This window comes from Capsicum annuum, chromosome 10 (assembly GCF_002878395.1).
Source record: "Capsicum annuum cultivar UCD-10X-F1 chromosome 10, UCD10Xv1.1, whole genome shotgun sequence".
NCBI classification, from domain to species: Eukaryota; Viridiplantae; Streptophyta; class Magnoliopsida; order Solanales; family Solanaceae; genus Capsicum; species Capsicum annuum.
The window spans coordinates 220274684-220296218 of NC_061120.1; the positions used below are offsets into that span (position 1 = coordinate 220274684).

The following is a 21535-nucleotide window of genomic DNA, read 5'->3' on the forward strand; positions in this document are numbered from 1 at the left end:
AGGATGATGTTTTGTGGTGGAAAGTTCAATTTTGAGTGGCTTAGAAAAAGAAGAAAAAGTAGGTTGACTGGACAAAAGGTTTGAAAAAATTATGGGTCACTATTGACTGGCTTCCATTGACGGCTTTTGGAAGTTGGGTTGCATGGAGGAAGGTTCCATTCTTTTTCCTTTTTTATCTTATAATATCCAAATAAGAAAAATCACAAGTACTAGCAGCCATAATATTTTATGAGTTGATTTAATTTTATGCGTTATTGATTCGATTTATTATTTATTAAATGATAAATATTTTTTTTTTAATTTTAATTCGTTTTGATTTATTTTTTTAATATTTTTAAAAGGAGTGATTTTTCCTTTTTCTTAATAACTTTTTAAATTTTACTTTTCAAATGATATATTTAATAACATAAGAATAAAGAATATTTTTATACATTTTACGTATTGTTAATTTGATATCACAAAATTTAAGTCTTTTTTTATTTTTAAATGTCGTGTCAAATCAAAATATGTCATTCAATTTAAAATTGGGCGAGTATAAATCAATAATTAGACATATAAAGTATCCGGTTCAGAATATCATATTAACACAGTATTTATATCGAAATGTTCAAACTAATTGTGTTTATTTATTATCTGTTAACGTCGTTATTCAAAATGTCGTTAATAATCAATGAATGACAAGATTCTATTTTAACTGAAATCTAATGAATCAATCCACTTATACACTTTTTATATTGACTGTTATATCGAAAATTATTTCACATATTATTAAGGAAAAAATAAATACTAGTGAATTTATTTCTATTTTTTGTTGAACCTTTTTGACAACATCAATTAAATTTTTTCCTTTTGTGTTTCTATTTGTTAAATAATATGCACCTTTTCAACAACTTTAACCTCCAAGTCAAACTAAATTAAGGGGTCGTTTGGTACGATGTATTAAAAAAATTAATGTATGCATTAATTAATATGTATTGTTAGTATCTTGTTTGGTACGTTTTTTAGTCTATGCACTCTATTGTATATTGAGGTGTGTATTGTTAATATCACTCATTTTCAATGTATTGCTAATACAAAAAATTTTAATACATGCATTAACTTGATTATTGACATTATTACCCCTCAAATCACTCCCAAAACATTTCTCATTCCCTTTTCCCACTATATTATATTTTCCCATTCCCTTTCATAGTTCTACAACAATTAAACAAGTTATTTAGATTTTTCTGTTCCTTTGAGCTAGATGTGTGCTGCATTCATAGCCAAACAACTGACCAAACCAACAAAAGTTTAAGATTTTTCGTCGTAAAAGTTGCTTCAATGCAACATATGACATTTGATAAAGAAATCAAAATTTAGCAAATTTTTCAGCATATTGATTCAATCTTTAGTCGTTCTAAAATTTTGACGTCTCATATGAATTAGATTACACGATCAAAAAAAGAAGAATAATTGTTTATGATCAAAGATGTTTACTATCACAGTTGTAGCAATTATAATTTGATTTGAAAACATCTGTTAATGGATGAACATTTGTTTTTAAATATACAGTGAAGTTTTAAAGGTTAAAAAACATTGTTGAAAAAAAAGTGAACAAAGCTAAAGGGTATTTCTATAAACAAACATTATTATATAAAAATTATGTCCCAAGATGTTATTTCTAATACATCAAACTAAACTGTATATAGAAAATAATGTCACCATAACTAATAACAGTATTACTAATACACCTTATTCAGCATTGTCCCTATACACTCTACCAAACAACCCCTTAAATGTCTAGTGTTTTATATTAGCATGCGTATTACCATAACAAATAATTAAGAAATTAGCAACGTAGAAATTAATAATATAAAAATTATAATGCATAGATTAGTAACGAAAAAATGATATATTTTAGGAATTATTTATCGCTAAATATTTAATTGATATATCGTACATAATATACAACTTAACGGAGGTTGTGTTGCATGTAACATTTCCTAAAACAAACTTAATAATGAGACCACTCAAAATAACCGATAGAAGAAAGGCGTTTCACTAACTTGTACTGCTTCCTTCCCATTTTAGTTAGACAAATTTCATTTTATATAGTGAATAAAAAATTATAATTAAATAATAAATTTTATTATTTTACTCTTTATGCTTATTGATGATATCATGGGCATAGAAATGTAAATTGAAATTATAATTATTCATATTTAATATATACCATTAATTGTAGAGTAAAATGAGCAAAAAATTAATCAAATCTATCATAATTTAATAAGTAATTATCTAATATGAAACATTTATTTCTAATAAAAAAGCTAACTAAAATGGAACAAGAGAGTAGTAATTATAGGGAATTTACGAACTGAAAGAGAAATTGCTAAGAAGGAACATAGCAGGAAGAACTAGATACAGTCAGGGGCGGATCCAGGAATTTCAGTAAGGGGGTTCAGTAGTACATATACGGACTAGTCAAAGGGGTTCAGCCTCTATTATTTATACATAAATTTTTTTTTTTTCACCATGTAAAAATAGTATAATTTTCCGACAAAGCGGTTCAAATACCCCTTGCTTCCATGTACATCCGGGATACAATAGAGGGACGAGAAGCAAATGCTCTGTAACAATTTCCATAACCGTTCTAACTTCTATTCCTTTTTAACAATGGGAAATTCAGCCAGAATACCGAATAAAATTCTCTAATATTTTAATCGGTCCAAAAATTTCAACTGAAATATCAGTCTTATTTACCACTCTAGCTAGCCTATACGCCATTATGGAATCAGTATGGTTCACAGCGCCTTAGAAGAGTGTTTGAATTGATTTTTTTTTAGTTGTTTTTAATTTTTAAGTACTTTCTTCGTTTCATAATAAATGAATTGTTTGATTTTGGCATATAGATTTAGAAAAAAGCATTAAAGACATAAATTTAACATAACTTTCTATTTTTATCCCCAAAAAAAGAAAAAGTTGATCTTGGTAATACCTTTTCAAAAGTTATTTAGTTGTCAAATCATAAGGGTAAATTTGAAAAAACATTCAATGATTCACTTAATTTGAAACACCAATAAATACCCCAATAATTCATTTATTTCGAAACGGAGGGAGTACTTTTTAATTTTTGGAGGTATTTGACAAACACATAAAGTTTTTTTAAATATTTTATTTTAGACTTAAAAAAATAATCAAAAGTTAAATTTAAAAGTTATTGCTATTGCTTTTGACTATTAGTTTTTAACTTTTGGCTTATAAATCGCTTAAAAAAAAAAAAAAAAAAGCTAATTCAAACCCTCACTAGATCATCATGATCTTAAAGCTTACACTAGAAAACATGTTATCACACAGTTGCATGATTAAGATTGAATTGAAAGACCTTAGTGGAGTGAATTTTTTTGAAACACGTTTTAGTGAAATTAGAATTTCCTGGTAAGTTTGTTATTTTGAATGTGTCAACACTGTCAATTATTGGCTTACACACGGTTATCGTACGTCACATCATTACTGCAATAACAATGAACTATTATATATTTAAGTAGAAATTTAAAAGGGTTATAAAATGTGAAAGCTTTAATAAAAGAGATCTTAGTCTTCATGTATTAGGAGTTGATTAATGAGTTGCAATATTAATGTAATTCTAGTTTCAATTAATTAACTAAGTTAGATTATTGTATAACTTGAGAGGTTTGTGAATTGAACATTAATTAGGAGTTAGAGTTTATAATTTTCAAGTTACAAGTCTTGTAATTTTTGTTGCTAAGGCTCAAGCTGTTTTAGTGAAGTTTGGGATGAAATCCTGTAAAGGTACAGGTCGTGTGTTTTTTAAACCTTTTGAGTCGGATGTTTTCCGCGTGAAAAAATATGTCTTCTTTACTTATACTGTTACTGCTTCAATGTAACGTGTTAGACAACTTATTTCATTCTTAGGCAACTCTTAAGTAATTAGAAGTAAACTTATACGTCGTGTAGACTATCAATTGGTATTAGAGTCAGGTTATCTTGTAAAGGTTGACACCTAAAATAAGATCATGGTGAACTCTACCCTGCCTATTGGATATGGTGAAGGTCAGTCAACAACTCGACCACCACTCTTTGATGGGTCTCATTTCATCCGATAGAAGGCAAAAATAGAAATGTTTCTTCAAGATAAAGACTATGAACTATGGTCCAGAAGCACTGGTGGACCAACAATTCCCATGAAGACAGTTGATGGAGAATAGGTAAAAAAGGTAAGAAGTGAATTCGCCCCTAAAGATCTCGTTGGACTAAAAAAGAATACAAAGGCTAAAAGTATTCTTATTGTGGTCTAGGTCAAACTGAGTACAATAGAGTATCAAACTATACCACTTTTAAACAAATTTAGGATGCTTTGGTGAATGCACATGAAGACAAAAGTCAAGTAAGAAAAATTAGAATTATCTTACTCTTCACTGAATATGAGGCCTTGATTATGAAGAAAAATGAGTCGCTAAAGACATGATAACCATATTTACTTCCTTGGTCCATGAGTTTTCATCCTTAGGAAGGGTTCTATCTACTTGGGAATGAGTAGAGAAAGTCTCAAGTGTTCTGTCAAACTCCAAATGTGTCACGACCCGAATCAGGCTTTGACCGTGACGAGTATCTCAAGCCTATCATGAATCAGAGACCAACCCCGTCGCATAACCTCATGAGCACAAATTATTAATAATAATAATGCAGAAGCTATTTAAACAGTGATAAGAAAATGAATCGTAAGGACTAATGAAGGGTATGAATCGTAAGGACTAGATATGAGTCATAAGGTGTGACACGTAATCAGACCAGTGTGGGATGTCCTTGGACACTGTCTAGACTATGACTGGACTAACGAGTCGTGAGGTCACCCGTAGCGATGGAGCGATATTTTCCAGTCTTTTAATTGGGGGTATCTTGGTAATTTTCTCCTTTTACCACTTAGACCCCACATCCATAAAACATTAAGGAGGGTTATTTCCAATACTTTTGCATATTAAACACTCTCCAATTCTCTCTCAAATTTCCCATTTAAGTAAATGCTAGGATTTCAAGGAAAATGGTAATCAATGTTCCAAGGGTGCTATCTTCTTCAAATTTCTTGATAATAAGGACATGTACCTTTTTCCCAATACTTGTATTTTTTTATGACATGAAAATTGGTTTATTTTTCATGGTTTGGGTGTTGGGTTTTGAACTATGGGTTGAGGGCTTTGGATATAATTGTTTGAATATTTCTCATGATTACCATTGAACTATTATACATCAAATTGTTGGTTTGTACACATATTGGGGGTCATGGAAATGGTGGATGGAATAATGGTACAATGGACTCCCCAAATTTAAAAACTATGGCACTAATGGTACAACGAAATCCCCAAATAATTGGTTTTAGTGATTAGCTAAATAGTAGAAAATACTTTTTGACCTTGAAAAATACTTATTTTAAGGAGTGTTCGATATGGAGGAGGAAAATATTTTTTAGGAAAATAAGTTGTTTCTTACTTATATTCTTGCGTTCATTATACAAGTAGGAATATATTCTCTAAAAGTATTAGTATGTATTTAACATAAAACAATGAGAACAAATAAGGTAAGAAGGATGTGGTTAGAAAAATGTTTTATTTTTTTTTTAAAATAAATTAAAAATTAATCTTTTTTTAGGAGGGTGGTTGGTAGGTGTGTGTGTCAAATAGGTGGTAGGAGTGATGTAAGGAAAAAACTTTCAATTTTCTTTTAAAAATTATATATATACTTTTTTTGGGGGGTTGGGGGATGGGGTGGGATTGGGGGGGGAGTAGTGGTGGACATTCGGTTTGTTCTATTTGGTTGTTTAATATCGGTGCAGTTTTTTCATTTTTGGATTGACGAAAGTGACAATCGTAATCCAATCGAAAACTTGATTTTTTGGTTAATAAATTATGTTTTTTTTTTAATTGTAATTAATAAAATATTTTCTAACTTATAATTTGAAATTCTTTTGAAGTATAATAGAGTAGTCATTGGGAATTTCTTACAAAATATACCTCTATTTTAAATGCACGGTTAGAGAGATTGTGTGTACATCAGACGTTTTGATTCACTTTTTATCAAAATCAAACCAAATCAACTATCCCGGTTTTTTCAACCAATTTATATATTATAAATTCATATATTTACATTTTATTGATATCTAATGATTTAGTCTAAAAATGATTTAACTTATTGTGATAAAATAACATTAAAAGACACACTAGAAATAAGAATTTTATTAGTAATTATTTGCAAGACATTAGAAATGGAGTTGATACCTTGTCAATGTTTGCAGGTTTCTTGTCTCAACCTGGAAGTGCTATCTATCTGTGCAGCAAACAGCATAACTGTTCTGTGCTCTCACCAACTTCCAACTGCCTACTTCAACAAACTTGAAAAATTGAAGTGAGTAGCTGTGGAAAATTGAGAAACTTGATGTCTCCATCAATGGCCAGAAGTTTTCTGAATCTTCGAAAACTATGGATAATATCCTGCCAATCAATGGGAGAAGTGATTACAGAAGAGGAACAACAAGGAGAAGAAATCATGACTAATGAGTCCTTATTTCCCCGATTGGAAAACTTGTACCTCAACGATCTACCGAAGCTGGGGCATTTCATTCTGACCAAGCGTGCTCATGAATTTCCATCTCTTAAAGAAGTGGATATTCGTGAATGCCCTAAAATGAAGACATTTATCCAACAGGGAACTGTGAGTACACTGAGTTTCGAAAGTGTGAACAATGATGATGAGCTGAAAGTTGTTGATCTCAATAAAGCGATGTTCAATTCTAAGGTTGGTCTTGTGCCACTTTATAACTAAATGCTACACATATTTGTATCATGCATTAACAGAACCGTTGTTTGATTGCTTTATTTAGTCATTTAGTCAAGCATAGGGGTGTTTTAACTACTAGGTATAGTTCGGAAACTAAAGATAGAAAATTGTCCATTAATGGAAGAAGTGATCACAGAAGAAGAGCAACAAGGAGAAGAAATAATGACTAATCAGCCCTTATTTCCCGTGTTGGATAAGCTGATACTCTATAAGCTATCAAAGCTGGGGCATTTCTTTCTGAAGAAGCGTGCTCTTGAAATTCCATTCCTCAGAGAAGTGGAAATTCGTAAATACCCTGAAATGAAGATGTTTGCCCATCAGGGATTTGTGAGTACACCAAGTCTCGAAATTGTGAACGATGATGATGAGGTGAATGTAGATGATCTAAATGAATGGATACATCAGAGGTTCAATTCTAAGGTTTGTCTTATGGCGCTACCTGTCTAACTAATTAACTCTATTGCTCTTTTTCCATCTTAATAGTAATAGTAATAGTAATATTCAGATACTCATTTATGTTCGTCACTTGAAGTAGCTTCCTTTTACCTGCCCCCAAATGTTTATCTTTCAACTAAATATTGTATTGTCTGTTCTTTTGTAATCTCTACTCGCCGGAAGAAGATGGAAGCGGTTCTGAAGATTCAATCGAGTGACGACAGAAGCTAAGTGTTGTCTATGAATCCAAAACTAGGAAGGTAATAATTAAGTACTCAACGATAAGTCCAAAGTGCATCCAGTGTTAGCTCGAACATCGCCTGATACCTATACTCGTGATGGGAGGTAACAAGCAGAGGTGGTTCTACACTATAACTCATGGGTTCACATGAACCCAACAGCTTTTGCCTAAGACTGGTATCTCTATTTGTAATTTCTAGAAGATAGTTTATTGTGAACGCAATTACTATGATTATTATATTAAACTTGAGGGCCTGTTGGATTCGATTAATTTTAAATTCTAAATTCTCTTATGATTCTAAATTCTTCTTTCGTTATATTTAATAGCTGATATATAGCTTTATTTACTCATGACATCTTTCATTCTATGTCATTTTAAAAGATTGTAAAGATTACTTTTTGAGAGATGCTCGTTCATCCATATTAAATTGAAGCCTGTATATACAGAATACTATAACACAATAATTTCATGGTCAAGACAGACAAGGAACCTTACAACAACATGCCCGTTTGGAAGGGTAGAGTGCACACAGACCATACCCCTACCTCAGAGGTAAAGAGACTGTTTCGGTTAGACCCTTGGGAGGAAAAAATCTGAACTAGGAACCTTGTGAAAGACTTATTGTCTGGCTCTAGTTACTCATCCAAATCCTCATATGGGAAGTTCAAAATTTCTACTTTTTGATCAATATAGTAAGAGTATTTCAATACTCACTAGACTGAGTTGCCAAACCATACAAATTCAGGAAGTTGGGGAAAGAAAAACATTACACATTCTGTAAATATAAGCATGAAATGATTTGTGTTTTAGTTTGAGAACATAAGTGTATAGGAAGCAAAATAATCATTCCTCCATGTGATTTTCCTCCGACTGCATTTGTGGAACCGGGACCTTGGCAGGCAGTAGTGATAGCTCTTTGTCGAGTGCAGCAGGAACCTAGTGAATGCTCTGCTCGAGATCCTTCGCTGCTTCTCTCTGCTCCTTGGCTTTCATTCCTTTCATCCTGTAAGGTTTGCCAAGTAATGTTAATAGCAAGAAAAGGCACATGATGAATAAAAAGTAATGGAAATTAGTGAAGCACGGTCTAAGGAACCTCTTTGCAAAATGTTTCTCCTCCCTATCGACTCTGATTTTATCAATTTTCTTGATGGCCTTCAAAGTGTTCTCAGTTACGTTCCTGTCATATCTCTCCGGCCTATTGCATTTCCTCTCGAATTCAAATGTTGAGTCCTTGAAATGAAAATTAGCAGCGCATGAAAGAATTTCAGTATCCAAAAGAAAATAACAAAGATTAGTATCTAATAAAAGCCCATAATTAAGGAACCACAATTGTGTGTGTGTGCGCGGGCGGGGGGAGGGGGCTCGAAGAACAAAGTGATTCAATTAAGCAACACTAGAGCTATTATACATCAAAGGTAGAATCTTTATAGCATAAAACAAAACCCAATAAAAATTCTAGCTCAACTAGTTAGCAATTACCTTTGGGTTGGGTTTTGGGGGGGGGGGGGGGGGGGGGGGGGGGGGGGGGACAACAAGAAGAAAATTTGTACACCAAAAAACTAACAAGGACAAAAGTGATTCAATAAGCAATACGTAATGAAGTGAATTGAGAACCAAAACTAAGGTCCTCAGGTTCAAATTCCAACAGAGACATAAATACTACGTGATTCTTCCAATCTATCTGATACAATGATGAGAAGAAAAGAGTGATAGAGTAACAAGAAGCAGTTGCAGCAGTGCAGAGAAATTGAAAACCAATTACTACTGTTCTGTTCACAAAGTTAGTTACCTAGTTGTTAGATAGTTAGTTGTTAAGCTGTTAAGTGTAACTGATCTTAGCTAAGTGAGCACTATAAACAGTTGATGTATTCATTTGTAACATTCATTCAGATAATACAATTCATTCAATTTCTCCCTAAATTCTTCTTCTCTGATTTTTCTCGGCTAATGCCCTGATTTTAGCTTCATCTTCTTTGAGTATTTTACTCCTAAATTAACAAGTTCCACTTCAATTACTTGCTATTGTACCAATTGGAATCAAAGCCACTGATTCTCGGCTCAATCAATCATGGTAGTTCACAATAAAAACCCAGATAAATCGAATGTAGAAATGGAAGGCAAGCTTTCTATGATCCAGGATCAATTGCAGAAGTTAATGGAGGGAATGTTGAGCATTTATGAGAGAAACATCCAAGCTGATAAGGAGCTTTTAGGGATCAAGGAAATCCTTGTATCTATGATATCGAAGGAAAAATATAAGGATCAAGGAAGAGCTGAATCTTCAACTATCTGAAGTTGCCCAGTAGGTATGCAGCCTGCAGGAAGGAATAAGGAATTCCATGAAACTGGCAATGCAATTGGAGGTAATGGACAATTCTTTACTCGATATTCTAAGATGGAATTCCCTCGTTTTTCTGGTTGTGAATTGCGTACTTGGTTGTACAAAGTTGATCAAGTTTTTTCTATGGAAGAAATTCCCTTTGCACAAAGGGTTAAAGTAGCCTCAATTCATTTAGATGGTGATGCTATTGCTTGGCATAGAGCATATATGAATTCTCAACCCTCCTCTAATGATATCTCATGGACTGAGTATGTTTTAGCCTTGAATGAGAGGTTTAGGGATGGATTTGAGGATCCAATAGAAGCATTGAAAAACCTCAGGCAAACAGGTAGTGTTAAGGCTTAAAAGGCTGAATTTGATAGATTGTTGACTGCAATTAATCTTTTAAATGAGAATGCTATAAGTTGTTATCTAGGTGGGTTGAAACCTGAGTTGAATAGGGCAGTTAAGATTCAAGCACCAAGAACATTATTACAAGTCTATAAAATTTCTAGGTTACAGGAAGAGGTATTTGAAGCACAAGCTAGTTCTTAGGGATTAAAGGCAATACAAAAAGGGGGTACTGTCATTCTACCCAATCCACCTTCTTTTAAAACCAATCACCATAAAAAAAATACCTATTAGCCTTAGCCTGCTATATCCAAACCAAATAAACTCAGAAGATTGACTACTGCAGAAATGGATGCTAAAAGGGCTAAAGGCTTTTGTTTCTTTTGTGATGACAAGTATGTTGTTGGCCACAATTGTAGAGCCAATAAGAAATTGTTCATGGTGGAGTTAGTAGATGCGAATGTAACCTTGGAATGGGAAGGTGATGAGGTGTTGGAAGAAGGTATTTAGTGTACCCTAGATGTTGATGAACTTATGACTATTTCATTACAGGCTTTCATAGGTATCAATGGTTATCAAACTATTATGGTAACTGGCTATCATGATAAGAGGCCATTGCAGGTCTTAATTGACACTAGGATCACCCATAATGAAACACCCCTCATTTTTGGGCTAGAACGTAAACCGTCATTTCTTCTCATAAAGATTACAAAAGCCATAAATCCAATGCAAATTTAGTGTTTTTATCAATTATGTAGTGTGGAAATCTATTTGAACATGAATTAAGATCATAGAAGTCCCCTAACTCAAGGACGAGTTGAAAGATTTCCAATCGTTCGAGTTTGAGTAAGCATTGAAACTTGGATCAACTTCAATTAACCATAACTTATTATATATGATGAACTGGGTGTCCTACTATATACCAAATTGTAGATAATTGAATAAGATTTCCAACGATATAAGATTTGTCAAAATCCGATGACCGGGTAAGGAGTTATGGCTATTTTAAGTTTCACCTGTAAGATGAATGCCATTTCAGTGCATGGCGCATCGTGCCAGAGGCCAAAATGGTACTCGTCAATTTCTAGCAAGCCTCCGTGATAGTCCTAATTCGCGCCAAACTTCTAGGTCTCAATAATTGGCATTTTTCTAAGCTCCACGTTGCGCTGGGGCTAAAAATGGGGCTCCAGTTTCAGAATTTCACTCAAGGGTATATTGGACTTTTCTACCCATTCCTACCCTCTATATATGTCCTAGTAAAGAGAAAAATCTCATTTTTTATCTTTTCCATTGCAAGAATTAGGGTTTCCTCCCTATAATTCCAATCCAATTATCTCTAGTAACTCAAGATTCAACCATGGGAATTCGAAACAAACTGGAGATTTGGAATCCCCAGATCGTAAGCTTCAAGAAGAACCTATTATTTTCGTATATAGAGGTACGTGGGTTATCTCAAAATCTCAAGGGCTTTAAAAAATTCATGTTTTAAAAATTGGGGTTTTGAAATTATGAATATAAACATGTTTTAAGCATCTTTATGATATTGATTTGGTCTTTAGGCCTATTTTTGAAGTGATTTGATATATTATATATGCATATGCTTGTGATTCAAAGATGTTAACTTGAGAGCATGAATTATATGAAACCTCTCTCTTGATATGAAATTGTTTTGAATTTTCATATGATGTGAATTGTTAGAAATCATCTTGACAAGCATGACATGAACTATTTTGAAAGTGGATATGATTTTTGACTTGCAAGGAGAGAGTTATTATGTTGAAATATGATGAATATAATGGTTGCATGAAGTAATGATGTGATATTGATGGCTTGCAAGTCGGGTATGATGATACCCTATAGAATAAGATATGTGGTTGAATTAAATGGAGTTGAATGCATTGATTTTATATGAGATAAGTGGATGCCCGAAGAAGGCGTTTGAGTGTAAGGGCTCATCGCTGGAAACCGTGTTTGCTGACATGGGAATTTGGTACCAGGCTAAGTGATCTTGTGTACCTGACTTTATGTCATTCCCAAATTGGGACTATGGTTAGGAGCCCTTCTTTGTGATCTTGTGCACTACCATACTTTATTGGGTCGAGACACCCTGTTGTGTGATCTTGTGTGTCTTCCCCTCACTCATACTCTAATCTCGGCGGCAACCGAGGTTTGACAGTTGGTGTAAATGTTATATGTAGGGTATTCCACATAGCTCAGCTGCATTGCATTGTTATTGGAAAATTATTACATTATGCCCATGTTCTTTTCAAATGATTTGATATGAAACTACTTTATAATGTCTCTCATTTATATTCTGTAAAAATGTTATATTTTTGTTTTGGATTTCTCTGCGTACCAATACTTTTGGAAGGCCTTCTATCTTTCGGAAGATAGGTGGTGAGCCTTCTATCTTTTGAAAGGCCTAATGTCTGGCAGATTAATTATTATTTAGTACTTTTGGGTCTACTGAGGGCCTTGTACCAGTTTTCAGATAGTTGTTTATTTCAGTCATGTAGTAGAGATTTCGGACACGGGTGTTCAGATGTCGATAGATGTTGTGGGACATTATTTTCCCTTTGTTGATTTCATTTGATTTATGACCATGTTTTCATAATATTGTGAATCTAATATCCTATTATCATATGAATTATGTGCATGATTACCAGATAGATAGGGGTGTTTCGGGCCTTCATGGTTCGGAATGCTCTTCACGGCCAGGGCCCCGATTTGGGTCGTGACAAACTTGGTATCAAAGAATGCTTCATGGTCCCAGGGTGTCTGCGAAATCGCGTTGGGTAGAGTTTTGTTTATGGGTGTGTATCGCGCCACACATATAAGCAGGAGGCTACAAGGTGTTTAGGAATGTCTCTCTTTCTTCATGTTCTAGTTCGTGCAATAGAGTTAAAATGTTCCTCCTTCATACCCTAATTCGTTTTATGGTGATGTCCATACAAAAGTAAAATCATCCCAAATTCTTTCCTTACTCTGATGTTCTCAGACCCATCACATTACTGGGGTGATTCAAGTGCAGAAGTTTAGAGTCTAAATGGTATGGTCCCTTCGGATCACGTCATATAAGATCTTAAAATTGTGCAAGGACTTGAGAAGAGTCTGTTATTGCTTCAGAGTGTATTGGTTCTAGTGTGAACCTTGATTTTGATGAAATCGTGTTTTTCAGCCTTCTGTATTGAGTATATTCGGCCCTTTTCAGAAATTTATGTTGCAGATGCCATGCTTAAGGGAAAAGATGTGTAGTAGAAGTGTTGGAATTGTATTTCCATCCAAATAGTAGTATAATTTAAAGTGTCGGTGTCATGACCTATTGGTAGCTAGTAGCATGTGTGGATTGTATGATAATTTGTGAGGAAAATATTTGACTCAGATTTTTTTATCTATACAAAGTAAGATGTGTATTCTCAGATTGTGGAATATTGTGTGACAACTTTCAATCTCTTGAAAATATTTTATCATCGTGTTGATGAAACTAAAAAGTCTAATAAAGCCGTGTGAGGCTCTTTCGATTCAATAGCATAGTTGCCTTGTCATTCATTTTATTTTCTTATTCAAACCACAAAAATCAAAATCTAGTGAAGCCGTGTGAGACCTATTTCGATTCACTAGCAATTTGTCGTTCAACGTGTTGTTCTTGTGTTGGTTGAATATATGTATAGCTGAATCTTTTTGCATGATATAGATTTGGTAATGAAGTGATTCATCCTTGTGTGTTAGTTTATTAGTAGAAATAGAGAAGGAGTTATTAGGCGAGGTGAATTGTCCTTGCTTGAAGTATGAAAATGGCCAGATTAGCCAACAAGTTATAAGTATAGACTCATGGTTTTTGTGGACTTTGAAGGTAGTGTAAATGTACGCTTGGGTAAGTAATTATGAAGTGAGAAAGCAGTATAAGTAGATACGATTGTGTGAGGTTGTTGACCATGTCTATTATGAGACTTTAACCCCCCTTGCCCCTCTTTTCATTGGTAGTTGTAAACTAGTACTACTTGTGAGAAGGTAGGTAGTAGATTTTTGAGATATTTGGGTAGAATGTCCCAATTTGATGGATTAGTATATTTATATTATGTTGCATTCTTCATTGGTGGTAAATGATTGATACTAAACTATAGGCTTGAATTTAAATGGTGTGGTGGTAAATAGTGGCAAGAGTTTGATGATGCATGTTTTGTGGGATTAAATTAGTAGGCTTGATGTGCTGAAATAGTACATGCTAATGGATTATGATAAGAAAAACTGTTAGGTCATGATCGATTATTATGGTTATGAAGTTCTAGTGCACTAGTGTTTTCGTGATGTTTATTTCATAGTTTCCAAGTGAAAAATTTGTGTGTATGGTTAGGTTGTAAATCATGTTTAGCACTAGACATTAAGTTTGAAACAATTGATGTCCATGAAGGTGGATGTGATGATTTCTTGATTAATGATACTAGTTATAGGGAAGTTATCTATAGGCTTGAACAGTGTATGCGAGTGCCTAAGTTTATTTGATTTCGTAATGAAGTATGATGGTGTATATATGATACGAGAATTCCTAGCTCGAGACCTTTCACACAAAGACAAACACGTGAGTTGCAATGACTCCAAGCCTTGTTCACATTCTTGGCCATGTGTGAGGTCTTTGTTAGCCCATCTAAGGGCTTATATTTAATAAAATGTAAAGAGGCCCACCAAGACACCCCAAACCCACCCACTTAAATGCCAAGGGTAATTTGGTCTTTGTTCCTCCTTTCTAAGTGACTATATAAGCCATGTAATAGGGCTAGTCTTGCTTTAGTTCATTCCTATTATTCAAGAAACAAAGACTTATAAATTTTTTACTTCTCTTTCTCATCATTTGGAGAGGCCAAAACCAAATTCTCACTAGTAGAGTTATACTAGTGTTGTATCTTGGATAGAAACTAGGTTCTTGAGGTTCTTTGAGTTCCTCTTGGTCCAAGTAAGAACTTGGTATTGATATTTATTAGTCTTAGGGCCCTTTCTCTTGTTAGGGTTCTTAGATTAATGAATATTGTGTGTCAAGTTTCTATCTCTTTCTTTGTAAATCTTGTTAACATTGTGTTGTTGAATATAAAAGTCTAGTGAAGCCGTGTGGGGCTCTTTCGATTCACTAGCAATATTGTCTTTGTTGTTCTTGTTGTTAAACTCACTTTTCTAGTTCAAACAAGTGTTGCAAGCCTAGTGAAGCCGTGTGTGGCCATTTTCGATTCACTAGCACTTTGTTGTTCATCTTGTTGTTCTTGTGTTGGTTGGAATCTCTTGATACACACTTAGCATTGTATCAATGTATGAAGTAGAAGTATGTCCAGGGTAGTTTAAAGCTGGGGTATTTATTCTAAGGCTATTACATATTGTGTGTGGCTAGTGGTACCGTTGAGTTACTAGGTGGGAAAAGAACTCGTTAGATGGTATATGGTATTCTAAAGAGACAAGTTCAGGAACTTTAATTTATAGTGTTGAGCCTTTTGATATGATCCTGATTCTTATGGTAGAGGAATATAATTTTAACGTGGCTATATTGGTAGGCTATGACAGAAGTAGAATGATTCATTAAAGACTTGGTGACATCCATATTAAGTGTTAGAATCTAAGTTTGAGTCCTTGAGGGTTGCGCTATTAGAAATAAGAGTTGAAGCTCTAGAGGGTGTGCACTCCAACTACGGGGATACTCATGAGGATTCAAAGTAAGTAAGTGTTCTAGTATTATGTGATGACTATTAGGACTATAGAATGATAGAGTGTGTCTCAGAAGGTGGTATTAGTAGTGGGTTTTCCACTTCCAGATGTAGTCATTCGGGTTAATTTCTATTAATTATGTGTATTGTCGTTTTTCATACCCCAGAGTGCAGTAAGGGTAGTTCTGTTTAGAGTCTAGTAAGGGATCTCTCAAGCTTAAGATAATGGCTTAATGCTAAGAAGGAGGTAATAGTACAAGTGACCGAGTCAGACTCTCAGATTCTAGTAGTAATGTCAGTATGATATAGAGATCAGAAAGTAAAGGTGAGACTCCACCCATTCTTATCTCAGTGTTTTTCAGTTACCCCAATGCCTACTCATGCCTTACATTACAGTTCCATGATCATAGTTCATGTTCATGCATACGATAGAGAATCATGTGCTCTTCCAGTTCCTAAATGAGAAATTCCAATTCATTCAATAGTCGGGATCATATTCTATAAGTTATGAACTCCAAATTGAGGTCATGAAGCTCATGACTCATGTACTCACGCTTTATAGTGTGCTCAGCTCCCATAACTCATGCTATACGCCAAATGATTGGAGAGATTCAGCTTTGAGATGGGTGTACTCTCAACTCATATCACTTTGATGAATCCTTGATGTTGTTTTGCTATTCCTCAGGCCTCAGTTAAGTTCCAAGTCTCACATAATACCCTCCTTATGTAATGATAGTGGCGTTTAGTAAATGCTTTCTGTTGATAAAAGATCATTGTATGCTTCTTTAGATAAGGCCATGAGTGTGAAGTAAGATTTGGGGCTAAGTCCGTGATATATGTGATGGTTAGTGGAAGTTTGTGTGTGCATATATTTTTTGAGGTAGTGCGTGGGAGTGATATTGACAATGGTTTAGGGAATATGCGAAGCATGTCCTTATGAGTTCTTGCTTTAAAGTTCATATGTGGTTATAAAGATAAGCTTGAATGATATGTTAGGATTTTTGAAAAGGAACGCTATATGCGCTAGCGACTTCATAGTAAGAATTCAGAGTAGCCATTGAAGTGGTAAGGCATGTTATGCTTAGGTTGTGATCTTTAAAAGAGATATAGAAGGTTGCATCATATGGTTTAGAATAATAGCGTGGTATGACATGATGTATTTTTGTGACTTGGAATTAGGTGTGATAGCAGTGAAAGGATTTAAGCTGCTATAGACATTAGTAGAAAGATTTATCAATGCCCATATGATAATTATTTGAATAGAATGAATATGGTATTTAAGAAGTTGTACTGCCGAAGGCCTGGCAATTTCATCCTGATTTATGAGTTATATGTCTATATTCCAGGATGCAGAGTAATGTCAATGTTGGGATCCTATAGTCGGATGTCTTGTGTGACTCATTCCCAAATCTTTTTCTATCTAATGCTACCAGGACTTCGTAAGGAAGAGTGTTGATAAGATACTCCAGATTGAGTATGAGTTTCCAGTATAGTTCAATCTATGTGGCCAGCAAATCAGTTTAGCCGTCAGATTCGCATGACTTGTTTTTTCGTCTTTTCATTTAATCATGCTACCCAAAAATCTTAGATATGTTACTATTCCAAGATAGAGTATACTAGTAGTTGCGAGTATAACTCAGTTCATGCTTCATGTACTAGATTTAGATTTCAGATGTTCAGTTATGATTCAATTTGTAAGTGCCTAGTGCATCGCCTCAATTTTTTCGAGTATCTTAGTGATTTGAGCATTCATAGAAGGACATAGTGTCCCAAGGGGGAGATACCCCCATTCAGTTGCATGCATAGATTCTTATTTAAAGCTTCGCATCAGTTATTATTGCATATTCAATCATACGTTCATACATCAGTTCAGTCAGATACACATGCATTAGAAAGGCATGTTCAATAGAAAAAGTTCAGCTTATCAGTGTATTTAGTCCTGCGTTCATGAGAACAACTCAATCACAGATGCATGCATCAGATATGCATGTTCATTATGAGAATTCACCTTATGAGTAGCTTCAGTCGTGTATTCCATACATCAGATATGCACGTCCGGTATAAGAATTCAGAACATCAGTAGTTCCAGTCTTATAGTCATGTTTTAGATCAGTGTATTCTTTCTTAGAAAACATATCATGTCCGCGTTATTCCATATTTTAAAGCTTCAAAGTCCCTGCCCATCATTCGGGGGCGAATGATCCCAAGGGGAGATAATGTAACACCCCGCATTTTTGGGCTAGAATGTAAACCGTCATTTCTTCTCATAAAAGTTACAAAAGTCAGAAATCCAATGCAAATTTAGTGTGTTGATCAATTATGTAGTGTAGAAATCTATTTGAGCATGAATTAACATCATAGAAGTCCCCTAACTCAAGACGAGTAGAACGATTTCCAATCGTTCGAGTTTGAGTAAGCATCGAAACTTGGGTCAACTTCAATTAACCATAACTCATTGTATATGATGAACTGGGAGGACTAATATGTACCAAATTGTAGATAATTGAATAAGCTTTCCAACGATATAAGATTTGTCAAAATCCAATAACCGGGTAAGGAGTTATGGCTATTTTAAGTTTCAGCTGTAAGACGAATGCCATTTCAGTGTATGGCGCATCGTTCCAGAGGACAAAATGGCACTCTTCAATTTCCAGCAAGCCTCCGCGATAGTCCCACTTCACACCAAACTTCCAGGTCTCAATAATTGGCATTTTCCCAAGCTCCGCATCGCGCTGGGGTCAAAAATGGGGCTCCAGTTTCAGAATTTCACTCAAGGGTATTTTGGTCTTTTCTACCCATTCCTACCCTCTATATATGTCCTAGTAAAGGGAAAAATCTCATTTTTTCTCTCTTCCATTATAAGAATTAGGGTTTCATCCCTATAATTCCAATCCAATCATCATTAGTAACTCAAGATTCAACCATGGGAATTCAAAACAAACTGGAGATTTGGAATCGCGAGATCGTAAGCTTCAAGAAGCACCTATTATTTTCGCGTATAGAGGTACGTGGGGTTATCTCAAAAATCTCATGGGCTTTAAAAAATTCATGTTTTAAAAATGGGGGTTTTGAAATTATGAATATAAACATGTTTTAAGCATCTTTATGATATTGATTTGGTCTTTAGGCCTATTTCCGAAGTGATTTGATATATTATATATGCATATGCTTGTGATTCAAAAGATGTTAACTTGAGAGCATGAATTATATGAAACCCCTCTCTTGATATGAATTGTTTTGAATTTTCATATGATATGAATTATTAGAAATCATCTTGACAAGCATGACATGAACTATTTTGAAAGTGGATATGATTTTTGACTTGCAAGGAGAGAGTTATTATGTTAAAATATGATGAATATAATGGTTTCATGAAGTAATGATGTGATATTGATGGCTTGCTAATCGGGTATGACGATACCCTACAGAATAAGATATGTGGTTGAATTAAATGGAGTTGAATGCATTGATTTTATACGAGATAGGTGGATGCCCAAAGAAGGCGTTTGAGTGTAAGGGCTCACTGGAAATCGTGTTTGCTGACATGGGAATTTGGTACCAGGCTAAGTGATCTTATGTACCTGACTTTATGTCATTCCCAAATTGGGATTATGGTTAGGAGCCCTGCTTTGTGATCTTGTGCACTACAATATTTTATTGGGTCGAGACACCTTGCTGCATGATCTTGTGTGTCTTCCCCTCACTTATACTCTAATCTCGGCGGCAACCGAGGTTTGACAGTTGGTGTAAATGTTATATGTAGGGTATTCCACCTAGCTCAGCTGCATTGCATTGTTGTTGGAAAATTATTACATTATGCCATGTGCTTTTCAAATGATTTGATACGAAACTTCTTTATAATGGATCTTACTTATATTCTGTAAAAATATTATATTTTTGTTTTGGATTTCTCTGCGTACCAGTACTTTTGTATTGACCCCCTTCCCTCCTAGGTTTGGAGGCACAATCTAGAGGTCCAGATAATCAGTAGATTATTCAGACAGATTTGCAGAGTCGGGTGGTGAGCCTTCTATCTTTCGGAAGACCTAATGTCTGGCAGATTAATTATTATTTAGTAGTTTTGGGTCTACTTGGGGCCTTGGACCACTGATCAACACTTACAGGATATCATTGCTAGAGTTTAGCTTTCACCTTATAAATCGTTCACTTTTCTTTACAATTAGTTAAGGTTGAAGGGAAGGTTAGTGGTTGGTAATGATGAGTAGCTCAAGAAGGATATTATCTCCCTATGGCATGACTCTACTCAAGGGGGACATTCTGGCATGGATGCCACTATTAAAAGGCTCCAATCTTTGTTCTATTGGAAAGACTTGATACATGACACCATGAACTTTGTTAATAGATGTGATATTTTCCAGAGGCTCAAAATGATATGGCTGCAAATCCAGGTCTGCTGCAACCTTTACCTGTTCCTGATGGTGTTTGGATAGATATCTGTTTGGATTTTGTTGAAGGGTTGCCTAAATCCAAATGGAAGGAGGTGATTTTAGTGGTAGTAGATAGACTGAGCAAGTATGGTCATTTTTTGCCCTTAGAACATCCATACATAGCTCAGTCAGTTGCTCAATGTTTCCTTGACAATATCTTCAAACTACATGGTATGTTCAACACACTAACAAGTGATAGAGATCCTATCTTCCTTAGTGGTTTTTGGGAAGAATTATTCAGTTTTACAAGGGGTTAGTTGCAGAGATCTACTGCATACCATCCTCAAACAGATGGTCAAACAGAGGTGTTGAATAGAACCATGGAGACATACCTGAGGTGTTTTTGCTCTGACAATCCTAAGGATTGGTGCTCTTACTTGCCATTGGCTGAATGGTGGTATAACACTACCTATCACACTACTATTAAGTGCATACCTTATGAAGCTTTATATGGTCAAAAACCTCCCATTCATCTTCCCTACTTGGCTGGTGAGGCTTCCACTGAGATAGTTGATAGATCCTTGGCTGCTAGAGAAACTATTATAGAGTTGTTAAGGTTCCACATGCATAGGGCTCAGCAAAGGATGAAGGACATTGCTGATAAACACAGGTCAGAGAGATTGTTTGAGATTGGTGATTGGGTCTACTTGAAACTTCAACCCTATAGACAGGTGTCCTTGGCTGCGAGAACCTTTCCTAAGCTAGCTGCTAAGTATTATGGCCCCTATGTTGTTGATGCCAAGGTTGGTGTAGTAGCTTATAGGTTATTGCTTCCCTCTGATGTTCTCATTCACCCAGTCTTTCATGTTTCTCACCCTTCTGTTTTTCAGCTATCAAGTCCATACTATCCTTAACCTGAAGCTATTCTAGATAGAAGGTTGGTTAAGAGAGGTAATAGAGTTGTTGGTCAAGTTTTGGTGAAGTGGTCAGACATTGAGGATACATAAGCTACTTGGGAACTTGAGTCTGAATTGATGCATAGGTTCCCTACATTTTATCCTTGAGGTCAAGGATCTACTTTAGGAGGGGGTATTGATACAATGATGAGAAGAAAAGAGTGATAGAGTAACAAGAAGCAGTTGCAACAGTGCAGAGAAACTGAAAACCAGTTACTATTGTGCAGTTACAAAATTAGTTACTATTGTTCTGTTCACAAAGTTAGTTACCTAGTTGTTAGACAGTTAGTTGTTAAGCTGTTAAATGTAACTGATCTTAGCTAAGT

The 21535-nt window shown here is 34.8% G+C and overlaps 1 protein-coding gene and 1 pseudogene across 1 annotated transcript; one reads left to right on the top strand and one right to left on the bottom strand.

Annotated features, from left to right (window-relative positions):
- The first annotated feature begins 6259 nt into the window (after window positions 1–6259).
- On the top strand, window positions 6260–6816 carry LOC124887915. Its single transcript, XM_047397849.1, has 2 exons — window positions 6260–6399; window positions 6450–6816. Exons 1-2 carry the CDS (start codon window positions 6260–6262, stop codon window positions 6814–6816), a joined length of 507 nt encoding a protein of 168 aa, XP_047253805.1.
- A 1534-nt stretch (window positions 6817–8350) lies between these two features.
- On the bottom strand, window positions 8351–9380 carry LOC107844717 (annotated as a pseudogene).
- Between the last annotated feature and the right edge of the window lie 12155 nt (window positions 9381–21535).

Excerpts from the sequence above, each read along its gene's own strand:
- LOC124887915 (XM_047397849.1), top strand. The coding sequence starts at position 6,260 with ATGGAGTTGATACCTTGTCAATGTTTGCAGGTTTCTTGTCTCAACCTG. Across the intron at positions 6,400-6,449 it reads AACAAACTTGAAAAATTGAA|AAGTTTTCTGAATCTTCGAA; the intron begins GTGAGTAGCTGT and ends ATCAATGGCCAG.